The sequence below is a fragment of the Sparus aurata genome, chromosome 1, assembly GCF_900880675.1.
Source record: "Sparus aurata chromosome 1, fSpaAur1.1, whole genome shotgun sequence".
NCBI classification, from domain to species: domain Eukaryota; kingdom Metazoa; phylum Chordata; class Actinopteri; order Spariformes; family Sparidae; genus Sparus; species Sparus aurata.
Genome location: NC_044187.1, coordinates 15,392,928 through 15,405,714, shown reverse-complemented (window position 1 = coordinate 15,405,714; position 12,787 = coordinate 15,392,928). Strand labels below are relative to the sequence as shown.

The 12,787-nt window shown below is 47.2% G+C and overlaps 1 protein-coding gene across 5 annotated transcripts in view; it reads right to left on the bottom strand.

Moving 5' to 3' along the window:
* The window catches only part of bnc2 (basonuclin zinc finger protein 2), a 165,490-nt gene that overhangs the window by 55,637 nt on the left and 97,066 nt on the right, over positions 1–12,787 (bottom strand). The window contains exon 1 of one of the 5 annotated variants that reach the window (XM_030417368.1): positions 1,255–1,348. The exons of the other annotated variants lie outside the window; for them this stretch is intronic. Within the exon in view, the coding sequence (XP_030273228.1) occupies positions 1,255–1,266 (12 nt within the window). The 5' untranslated portion in view covers positions 1,267–1,348. Of the gene's footprint in view, positions 1–1,254; positions 1,349–12,787 lie in introns of those variants that run through there. 5 annotated transcript variants of the gene reach the window in all.

The following is a 12,787-nucleotide window of genomic DNA, read 5'->3' as shown; positions in this document are numbered from 1 at the left end:
AAAGGAAAGAAAATGAAACACTGTCGTCAATATACACTAGATCTGCTCTGACCTTCAGCCTATCAGAGGGAGCGACCTGCAGCAGATAAGGACAACTCCCTGACAGACTTGACACCTGCACTCGCTGGCCCGCCGATCGCCCCCCAATGAATGCAAATATCGCAGTGACAGCCGGCGCTGCAACAACGCACTAGGCTTCCGTCTGGAGATTTGAGGGAGTGACATGACCACACAGTGCGACCGGACTCATGTTTGAGAGAGGGGAGCGGAGAGTGGGAGTGAAAAAGGAAAAGGGGACAGAAAAAATGAGAGAGGTGATGGAGGGGGGTCGGCGTTGGTGGGAATGGAGGGAGAGGGGAGAGAAGATGACCGACATCGTCTGCTCTTTACTTCCCTCCCCATCTACACCCTAACACAAACAGAAAGTATTAGTCAGAGCCGAGACATATTGCCGACCCCTCTCTGCGAGGGGACATCTCCATGGCAATCATTGGTTGGCGTGGGCGGCGGGACAAACACACACGCACACACAGAGTGCAGGCGTGACGACAGGAGGCCAGCACTGCTGAGACTCCCCCAAATTGACATTTAGTCATCACACTAGTCTACAGGGTGGGACTCTATACCTCCTCAACTCCACACACACACACTGGCGCCCACACACTCTCCCACATTCCCTCTCATGCAAACATGTGCACACATACACACACACACAGACACACACACAAACACCCACACTCAGTGAATTCCCCTACTCAAAGTCGCTCCCAGCCAGAGAAATCCTGGAAGAGTTCCTAGATTTAATCTCGCCAATAGCTCTTTATTTTCTTTGACCATTTTTTAATGTAAAAAAGCCCGCACTAATTGTGTGTTTGCAATCTCCAAATTATGTATATGTGTTTTTTCAACTAAACCGAACACTACTGTAGACGGATTGGCTGGTTTTCAAGACACACGACTGGGCAATAATATTTGTTTCTTTCCTCAGAGTTTTGTTCAAACAGTGTGTCAGCACGGTGGTTCACTTGTAAACACCTGGAGCCTTGCACACCCAACAGCTGTGGAAATACAAAACTACGTATAAGCTACGTTGAAACCGGGGATAATTGCTCTATTCAGATTCTTTGTGACCCTGTGTAACATCTCCTCACATCATACTTATTTGTTGTGTGTATAAAAACACCACATCAACAAATCCTCCCCCCAAAAAAGGGGCCAGATTGTTATTATTTACAGATTTGTGCGATTATTTACCTTAGCCAGCATAGCGAGAAGTCCACTCCTGAATCAGTGTCAGTTGTAGTTCCCTCTTTAGATAAAAAACCCCTCCAAGTAAAAGCTGTGCCTTTTATTAGTATTATGTCAGCAAATGACACAGAAAAATAGGACACAGGACCGGAGATACAGACGGAGAGGGGAGGGAGAGACACGGAGAGGATTCAACCAATGGCTACATGACTGCAGTGACAAGCGTGTCACTCCCAAAGCCACACAATGAGCGAGAGACACGAGGAGTGTCTTTAGTGTGACTCCCCTATGTGTGCATGTGGGACGAGACGGCGGACCAAAGGAAAGTCCATCTGAGTGTCTGAGTCTTTATCTGTCTTACAAAGTTCACAGATAGAGGGGCTGAAGTGGAGGCTAGACGCCGTTCCAGAGTCACAGGTCACAAAGAAGACACGCTCAAACAGGTGGGAGGGAGGAAGGCAAAAAAATGGAAAAGGCAGCCCGACAATTTGCGTGCAGGGAGCAGTGCCAAGCCTCTGTGATTGCCATTCTGCAATCGACCTGACCAAATTGCGAATTCCCTCTCAGGACCCTCTAAGTCCGCTTCATTTGGCTAAAGCCAGGATCCTTATTTCTGCAATTATAAAGCTATTGACTAATTCGACATATGTTAGCGTGTCTTCCAGCCCTTGAGAGCTGGTGTGCCATTGAGTCATTAACTTTGACAAATTGTGACAGACTTTTTTATTGCCACCCAATCATGAGAAACAAGACTGTGGCAGAGGAGTTAATGAGTGGCGTGTTTCTCCTCTTCCTCGCCCTCCCCACCTCCGCCACCTCGCTCTCGCCTCCTCTCCCACCCCTTCCACCTAGATCCCTGCACCCCCACCCCACCCCTCCCCGAATTCCCCCCATCCCTCCATATTTATAATTTTACCACATCCTAACAATAACACGGCCGGTACTCAGCACAAAACACGCGGGCCCTGGCCTAATGAATCTCATGCCTTTACCGTGGTAAAATGGCCAGTAAGTATTACCAGCTGCGACACTCTCCCTCTTTCTCTCTCTCTCTCTCTCCTTGGCAGTGGCATTGAGTTTGGGAGTGCAGGGGTGAGGCGGGGGAGGTGGGGTTTGGGGGGGCCAGGCAGACACATCTGAGTGCAGCTGGACCAGGGGAGGAGAAGTGTAAGGGGGGGGGGGGGGAGAGAAAGACCGCAAGTCTCCGTGTTTCCAGCTGCCTTTCTCAGGGGCTCGGTTTTCTCTCCCTCCTCTTGGTTTTTTCGCAAGGCCCTTCTGGTCCCAGCTTACTTGAAAAATCGCAAACACACACACACAGACACACACACACACGCACGCACGTACGCCCTGATCCACCTCCCCTCCATCCCTCACATTCGGCCATCTTTGTTTGGACAGGGCTCAGGAGTTCCAGAAAAGCTCTCTCAGATGTGCTGAAGTAAGGGAAAAACAAAACAAACTGGCCCTCACACACACACACACACACACACTCACACACACGCACCACACACTCCAAATTTATGTGAACGCACAGACACCAACAAGTACTTGGACATGGTAGGAAGAGAAGTTCACACACACTCCCACACACGCACATAAGTGATCAACTTCATACGTGTGAAAGCCGAAACACCGGCTTCAACCGGAGAACAAATTTGCAAAGAGATGAAAAAAAAATCAGGAGACATTTATCTTCATGGAGGTAGGTAGCCTACTATTGAAGGTATGCATTCTTTTACCGTGTGTGTGTGTGTGTGTGTGTGTGTGTGTGTGTGTGTGTCCGTCCGTGTCCGTCCGTGTCCGTCCGCGTGTGTGTGTGTGTCCCAATCCAGGATCACAGCACCAGGGCAGTCCTGAAGCATACCTCGACATGTGTTACCTCTTTGTAATATTGACTTTGTTATAGCTATACGAGTGGGAGAGTGGAGCCAAGAGCCCGGGCCGTGCAGTAGTGGGGCCCCCGAGTTCGCTCGAAAACAAATACCCGAACGAGCCATGAAAACAGAAAACACAAGTGCCACAATAGCAATCTGCAAAAACAGATTCAGATAAACTTTGGAAACGTCCCTCACTGCTGCCTCTGACCTTTACATTTTCACTCTCTAAATTAGGAATATTATTTGTCTGATTCCACTATTGCAGCACGTTGCTTACAAAGCCGTGGGATTTGGCAACCGTGTGAGTCTTGGCCTGGCTTCCTGTCTGAGCATGTGTACTGGACCGACTGTAAAAGTCAAAAAATCCTCTTCCTCTTAAGCCTCGACTTACTGTATAATTTCAATTAAATACCACGCTGCTACTAGGCTCGCGCGAACACACGCTGCCAAGATTTCCAAGTTAAATAATTAACGATTATCGCCGCAACATGGCACCTAGTCAACACACACGGAAAAAAAATAAGATTTTAAATTCCAAGTGAAAGATAATGAGGCGGATGTAAGAAAAAAGCCTTTAGACTTCATATGACACAAATAAAGAAAACCAAGATAAAGGAAAAGCACATATGCTGAATATTTGATTGCTTTGCAGAAATAAAAGATTGATTATCATTTTCTTGTTCCTACGAGTGTGAATCCCATCGTGTCTCTTTCCCCAGTGATGACTTTGCTTATACATTTGAATAATGAAGGCAAGTCATTTGAATATTCCCTCTGTATTAAAAAAAATGATGTTTTTACACGATGCAGCAATATTAGCCATGTTAATTGGGCTCTTTGGACTTTCCCAATAGAAAGGATAAATTAATTACTTATGTCGACAAAATGTCAGACACGCCGATCTAATAACTACAACTGTTTCCAACAGTGTTGTTTCCAGTGTGTGCCTATTTTGTGTTTTTGCGTGTGTGCGTGTGAGTTTGTGTGTTAGTGAATGAACTTAAAACACTCTGTGCGTCCACTAGCTGGAGTTAGATCTAATGAACGAGACGGGAACAAAATGCTTTGACATCCTCTCCATGTTTCATGGGTGGCTCTTGAGAGTCCTTCTCCAATATTCATCCCCTCCTCTCATACTAATCAGCCACTACAGTATTGACTGTTTATGCTTGCAGAGGGACGCGTGTTGCTGTGTGTCTGCGCTGAAGAAAAACACACACACACACACACACACACACATTTTTGTGCTCAAATGTGCCAATCCACACTTTGCGATCAAACTTGTAAGCGATACTGAATTATTTGCAGGACGTTACGTGTATGTGTTTGCGTGTGATGTGTTCATTAATGTGTACCCACCACCATTGGGGGGGCTTTGAAGTTCCACATTTTTGTTAGCTTTTGGCTGTTTTTCAGTCTTGGAGAAAAAAATCTGTATCAGCGTATTTTCTTCAAGTACGAATAAACATTAGACTTCGGGTGAGGAGGCGATGGGGAGGCTTTATTAATGTCTGTGAATGTGAGCCGATCTGATGGTGTGTGTGTATGTGTGTGCACAATCACGCACATGCATTAGTGGTCGCGCGCGCACACACACACACACACACACACACACACACACGTGCGAGCGTATACAGCGAGCGGTAGCTAACAGAGAAGGCCTGCTGATGCCATGTTTCAGGCGACCCCTTGAAGTGGAAATGAGCTTCCTCGGTCTTCTAACTAGTCCATTCTCACAAAGTCAGCAAACTCCGCCACCCCTCCAAAGAAATGCAGACACCCTCCCCAACCCTCCAACCTCCCCACCCAGCCCTGTGGTCAGCACGTGGGATGAATTCCCCATCAAGACTGAAGAAACAGAAACAGGTCCCATCTTATTTCATCTGCCTCAGTGTGGTATGTTGGAAAAGGTTCAGCTTCAGTGTCTTGAAGAGGCTTTTAGTGGCAGATAGGTAAAGCACATTTATGGTATCACAACGTAATGTCAATGCCTTCCAGTATTTTTGTAGTATATCTTTAAAGAGGTGAATACTTATAGCATTATTATTTTCTCAAATTATGGCTTTTTTTTTTTTCAATATCGATTGAAATGAGTCAAAAATCTTTTAAATGATTTGATGCCCGATGTTCGAAGAAAGCGATGTCTTAGAATTTATTATTTTGTCTCACCAACAGCCACAAAGATTCAACTTTAATTTAAGGTGAAGAATTGTTGGATTTGAGAAGCTGTCACCAGAAAATATTTTGTATTTTCCCTTGGTTAAATTACCTTAATGATTATAAACAGTCGTTTATTTAGATTAAATAATCATAAAATGTATCCGTAAGTGTCTGCAGCCAAACTCCCGTGACAGTTTCCTTTAGACTTACTGAGACATTACACCAGCTCATTCTGTGTAATCCAGGCTTAAAACACTTGGTCATTAAACTCACATATGATAATGTTGTTTATGATCATGTTAATTTAAAGAAAGATAAGCTTTGTCTGGAAAAAAATATTTAATCCTTTCGTTGTGTATATTTTGCAAATCTGATCTTTTTCTGTTATTATCAATATTTTTATCATTACGCTGTGTGTGTGTGTGTGTGTGTGTGTGTGTGTATGCATCTGATGTAGTTTGCATGCACGCACGCCGCTGTTTGAACCTGTGCGAGCACCTGAGGGTCCATCCCCAGCCGTCCTCGGAGCGGGGAGCGACAGCTGTACAGTGATGCTGTAGCGATAGGCATCATCGGCTTGCTAGAGACTAATTGGTCCACAGCGCTCCTCTGAGTGGCCTCGCTAATTAATTAGAAAGGCAGTGGAGCTGAAATTTTTAATCAGGACACCAGGCTCTCCAGCAAGCAGGAAAAAAAGAGAGACACATCACCCCATCATTCCATGTAATCCACCTGACACCGATCTCCCATGTTGTCATGTGAAATGTGTTGTGTGTTTAGGAATTCACATGATCTGACCAGGGAATAAGAAATACATTTATTACAGGGCTTGTTAAATCATTTGAATTCTCAGATTTTTTCAGAGACTCCGTGTGTCCTAATACAGTATGCATGACTTATATTTGGTTCGGACCCTCGAGGACGGCGTTGAGGTGGTCTTTTCCTCTGCATGTTTGTGTAGCACATGTACATATCATTTCCACTGATGTAAATTGTGCGCTTTCTGCTCCTTAAGTGGCAAAATGCAAATAGCTTGCTAATTGTGTAGTACATGGTGACATAAAATGTTACTGCCGCTGATCAAGGGAGCGTGCTTGTGTGTTTTTTAACATAAGCGCTAACATGTGACGATCGATATTTTTTCCCTTCCACCTTTTTTGTTTTGCTTTTTTACAATTCCCTCCACGCCGTGAAGCAAAATATTATTTCCCCCTCTTCTCCCTATCTGAACTTAACTAATTAAAAGCAGTCACTCAAACCGACACTTTCCATCATGCTGTAAAGAAACTGTGGAAATTACAAGCCTGTTAAAGAAAAACGATCCCCTGGTTTTTGGTTTCGCCCCGAAAAGGGAAAAAGATGAATATGAGCAAACGGTGCTTTTGCACCACTTCGGGGGCACATTTGTGTCCCAAAGCTGCACACAGCGCACCGCAATGATTTGTGGTGAAGGGCCAGAGTCTGGGAGGAATCAACCAGAGACCAGAAGACAAGAAGCATGCTAAAACGAGAGCCACGCCGGTCAGCCACTTCACACAGCAGACAAGGGAAACAACATGTGTTTATCATCACATTACCGGGATGACAAACTGCTACCACCGACTGGAGTTACAGTAACAGGAAAATCACAGTGTATAGACACGAAACAGGAAATCCTCATCTATTTAACACATGGATAACGAGCCTGCTGTGGTAGAATGAATGCTTTTTAGCCAATGGGCCTGCAAATTTTCCATCGAGAGGAGAGCTTCAGAAATGCACACGCATGCACCTTCACCTCGTGCGGCGACATTAGCTTTGTGTGGTGTCCTAATCTTTGTGACCGTCTCGGCTTTGCTAATCAGCCCGCCGCTCTTATCAGCCTGTTGTTTTGGCCAAAATAAACACGCGCCGCCTTTTTATTGCTTTGTTTTCACAGGTCATTAGGGGAAGGAGAGAAGACGCATTGATTAGTTTTCCAGACCACTGGATTATTGTTGTGTTATGACTATCATCATTAAGTTTCATTAAGGCTGTGGTTGTTCTTGTTCCCAGAAAATGAAGACGTTGCAGGAAAAGGCGAGTTGGTTTGCGAGAGCAGACGGCACGCCACACTAATCTGGAAGGTAGGGAAAGTGTTGATGTGCATGCTTGATTGGAGCTGTGAGTTGTTACCAAAGATAAGACTGTAAACTCTGGCTCCATCATTTATATTTTTGACGCTGCTTTTAAAGCACTGAGCCGCCGCGCTGCATTTATTTGAAGCACATTAAAGAAAACTTAATGAAGCAGCGTCAGTCCCTGGCCCGGTCCTCTCAGCCAGCTTTGCTCTGGAGCTACACATATGCTCCCAAAGCAAGGAGAAACTGGCTCTGTCGCCAGACTAATTAGCATGTGTTAGCTAGTTAGTGAGAGGGCGGCCCTCTGTGATGTGTACTGAAGTGGAGTAAAACGCCAGGGCAAGGACCGTACTAATGGCCCACTTCCTCCCCACGGGGACCCTCCCTGCAGCTCCACACGTGCTGGCATCAGTGCAGCCACGGGGCACCCACAGGGCCGCCACTGCGCCGGGGGCAGAGGTGGGCGCACAGGAAAAGACGGCTGGCTCGAAGTGGCATCGCTTTCACGCAGCACTGAGCTCCCCGGGTGTGATGCTCTGCTCTGTAACAGCAGGCGACAGTGACACTCGCTAACACATGACCTGAGAGTGACGTGCAGGCTAACAGACCCATCAGCCTATGAAATAGCCCAGACAGCTGGGGCCGCCGCGCTATGCTAGCTGCCTGGCATTGGCGGATGCATTATTTACTGGGTGTGCTGGAGCATCAGCGAGCTCTTTGGCACTCGGTTAGCAGGCGTAGGTGGCGAGCACCGACGGCAAGCGAGTGTATCTCTGTCAGTGTGAGTAAACAAACAGTGGGGACATGGTGTGACAGAGCAAGCGCCGTGCCACACACACACACACACACACACACACACAAACACTCACACACACACACAGACACATGCAAGCTCATCAGGGAGCCGAGGGAGAGCGGGAGGAAAGAGGAGGGGTGGGTGGCATCCATATTTATAGGGCCTTTCTAGCATTTGTCCCCAGGCCAAATGCTGTGACTACACTCAGCTAATGTCAGAACAGCACTTAACCAGGCATTTCCAGTATGTCATGGGCAGTGGGGAATACGTGGGATAGATACAAGACCAGGGCAGAAAAAAAAAAAAGCACGGAGACAGACAAGGTTGGAAATGAAATGCAGTGGTGTTGTGTGCTGTGGTGATTATGTTTCTCACTCTCTTTTCTTTCAAAAGATGTATCTGGATAAATAGCCCCGAAGTAGACGACAGACTTTAAATAAACGTAAAGAAAGAGTTCAACCAAATTTGGATATCGCCGCCTGGTTTTGTCTCCACGCGACTCACACACTCCACCCCCTCTGCCGTTGAAGTTGCTATGCGGCAAAGTCGGCATTTGCACTCAACACCGTATTTGATAGCTGCTGAGAACACGACGCATTCGCTGTTGGAATGAGCACAATGTGAAGCCCTCTCCGAGAAGAAAAAAAAAGAGTTGCCATTATATCGTCAAAACGTCTAACCCTGATGCTCCCACGTTTCATCATACCTGTTGACACCAGCGAGAGTGGTGACCTGTTATTCTTGCCGGACTGATGAGAGGTGAAAGTGACAAGTTGGCTCTTAGCTGGCATGTCCAAGCTCGTCTGGAATGCGAGGAATGGCCTGCTTCGCTTTGGTCACCTGTCCCCAAGTTTATCATGTGTCAGGCCGGGCATTCGCTTGGCATTAGGCCCTCTGGCAACCAGGGAGGCTGAGGGGGGCCCACAGGCCTCGCTTGCCACATAGACACACATGGGGTGATACCCCCAAAGAGAGCTGAATGAGTGGGTAAAGTAGCTCCTTTTAGCACAATCTGTCATTATCTCAAGTGGCATGTAATCGTTTTGTGCAGCGAGAGATCCATTATGCATCCACCGAGAGCAAGGGGCTAATTGTGGAGGCTTACATTTATTCATTTGTTTGCTGCCAGTTGTTCCACTTTATTTTCGGGGGCGGGGGTGTGCAATAAACGCCAATGTTTGTGTTTCTGTGTTTTTAAATGGTCAGAGCACTCGTGGTGAAAGCCACAAAGTTCCTTCTGTGCTCCCAAAGGAAGCTGACAATCAGCACGAGGCAAAAGATTAAGATGTTAATCACTGCCCCAGTCGTTTTTAACACTTTGGTGACCGGGTGGGGTGGATCAAGAGCAGAATAATAAGGATCCAGTGCGAGTGCTTGTTATTATTTAATGCTCTCGCCACAAGCATGAAGTTGTACTTTTTAGTAATTGTGCTCTCAGGGTATGAGGAGGTGAATATCGACAGCGCAGAGAGACAAAGTCGAGAGGACAGATGAAACAGATTCATTAAGTTTGTGCGGTATGTGCATGCATTTGTGTGTGTGTGTGTGTCTCTGCTTTGACCGAAGGAGAGTATATGTGCTTAATCTTGATCAAAGGTTCCTCCTTTTCTTTGGTCGAGTAAACATAATACTGGTAAAGCCCTTGGATTTAACACGCTGAGATAATGAAAGCAAGTGTAATTAGCAATTAGATTTGACCAAATTAAGGCAGACTAATGGAGGCGAACCTCAGCATCAAGGCCACCAAACAGTAATGCGGCCGAAGGTGTGCTTAGCCTTTTACTTCACTCCCTTGAAGACATGTTGAAATAAGGATTGTGAGCAGACAAAGATGAGGAGAGCTTGTTCTTGGCTCGCTCTCTCTATTCTTATATGAATATTCTGCTTATAATTCTGATATCTGTGCGTAAATGAGGAGTTTTTGCAAAGCTGACGAGGCCTCAGCCACCAGGTTTTGACCACTGTGTTTCCCAGGCTTAGCAATTTAGGTGAGCTAGCCACTTAAACCCCCTCTCACACATATTATTAGCATTACCATATCTGGGCCTAACTGCAGCTGAGGGGAATAATGTGTGTCAGGAGAGTGTAAAATTAGAACCAAAACCAACACTGCTCTTTAAATCCACTTCCCAAGTCCCCACTTCCTTACTTATAGCCAAGCTTACAATGTCAAACACTAATAAGCCAGCTAATTCAATTAGGGCTCCACTTCTTTGAGACTTCCCCCCCCCCCCGAAAAAAGAGACTTTGAGAGTAAGATTCCCTCACAACTCCACACAGAACTCTTCATCATGAAAAAAGTGACCTTTATTCACAAGCTCCAGCGTGCCAGCGAGGGGGGAAACTCGCTGCTGAGCTTGTTAGCAAAACACCCTGATCTGAGGCGAGAGATGTGTGACTAAAGCCGGGTCTCTTAAGTGTCTGTCACCGCGATCTAACCCGAGGAGAGCTCTTTGTAGGCTGTGTTTTCTCTGTCTGTCTCTTGTGCGGCGCGCCGCGCTGTGACTGGGGATGAGCCCCGCCGTGTAGCTGCAGGTGACAGGGAGCCCTTTTTGTTGTCAAATCCTGATGGAGCTTCCACATGAAAAACATTTCACTTGAGCTGCTGCTTGTGCTGCTGCTGCTGCTGCTGCTGCCGTCTTTCGTTTCCTTCCTCTCTGTCTCTCTCTGTAGATGTCAAAGGCTACAACTACAGTAGTGATACAGAGACAGAAGGAGTCAATCTCTTACCCCCTCCACCCCACACACACCCCCCCTCCACTTTTTTTCTTTTTGTCATGCTCTCTCTCGTACTGTTTCCTACCTTCCTCCCGCTCTTCTATCGTCTCCTTTTATGACCAGCCTTTTCTTTTCTCTGCTCCTCTAACCCTCCCCTCCCTCCCTCCCTCTGGCTTATAGATCTGAGTTGGGTCTCAGGAGGAAAATACAAGTCAAGCCATTGTCATTTCAAACAGCGTGATAACCAGACACTGGGCTGCCCACTGACAACTCAGGGGAACTGGCCCTGGCTTTGACTGTTAGCTCCCCCCTCTCTCCTTCTCTTTCTCTCTCTCACTCTTTTTTTCTCACTCTCTTTTTTCCTGCTCCTACTTTTTTCCTGAAATCTCTCTCTCTCTCTCTCTCTCTCTCTCTCTCTCTTTCCTCTCTTCCTCTCAAGCTCACCTCCTCTCTCTTCTTCCTCGTCCTCCTCCTCCTCCACCCCTCCTGCGCGGGAGACTCGGTTAGCTCGTTGTTGTTTGTTGCTTCTTTGCCGCTGCTGTGTCTTGCATCTGCTCCTCTCTTCCCTCCTCACTGTGCCGTGGGGGGCCGCGGGGAATAGTTGTCTTAGTGTGTGTACCAAGGTCAGTGCTCTCCACATGACAGTTCTCTGCCTCTCGACAAGGCGGGAAATCAATACTTTCGGACTTGTGGCGCTGCCCTTGGTGTAACAACAACACTGCCCAGCGCAGAGCGCAGCTCATGCACCTGACACATCCCCAGCCGGCCCCCCCAGGCCCTCGCCAGGGAGCCCCCTCTACTCACAATCTGACCCTTTCATATTTCCACCAAGGCCCTGTGTTTCACTTTAATACACCTTTTCTCTCTATACTTTTTTTTCCTCTTCAGGGCCTCCAACCAAGTGTATATCAGATTCTCACTTTTTCTTGTATTATGCAATGCATGTTTTTATTATACCTCTGGATGAGCACATGTACAGTAGCTGTTGCTACTGTACATGTGTCTCGGAGAGGGAGTTGGGAGTTTGTGCGGGGTGTGATCTATGCCGAGATAAGAGAGTTGATCAGAGAGGACCGCAGAGGACAGAGCAGTCAGGATCAGGATATATGTTATTACGTGGACCTACAAATATGAGATGTGGTGGAAGGTAGCTTGCTGGTATTAGGCTGGAGCAAATTGCAGGGAGGGGTATGTGGGCTTGCGAGGGTGGTGGCGATATCCGAGAACACCTGGGCCAGACCGAGACTGCTTTTACTTATCCAAATATAGGTAATTTCAAATCCACATAAGGGATCATATCAGATGTGCAACATGAGTTTATCAACCTGCTCTGAAGTCACAGGTGTTTTCAGTTCACTTGACGCACAAACCCAACCCTCCCTCGTCCAGTCCAGACAATGACTCAAAAGCCCCTGAAGTAAGTGTGAGCAGAGGCTTGTGAACCGTGAGATCTCTACCCGTTACTGGTGTTAATGGAGAATGTACATGTTGCCCAATCGCACAAAGCGGAGCCATGGGCGACATTTTCAATACAGCTGCTAAAGCCTAACGTGCCTCCTTATGATTTTTCCGTGCCGAGAAAAGCACTCGCAGTGCGCCCCGCACCGATTGTTAAACCTTCCCCTCGGCCTGCTTCTAATGACGAGAGAGAGTGTGCGCGAGGCCAATTACAGCTCCTGTCCTTCAGCAGTCAGGCTGAGTAAAACTCGCGCTCCGGGCCCCTGTGGAGAAGGAGCCACGATCGACCGGAGCCCCCGAGTCTCTCCAAGGGACACATGCATGCACACACACTCAGAGCGCTCTGTGTGTGTGCGACTGGACGTCCATCAACAGGGGCCGCCTCTCCTCAGCCCCTGGCTTGCTCCCTCGGTTCAGCTGGAGTAAGGAGA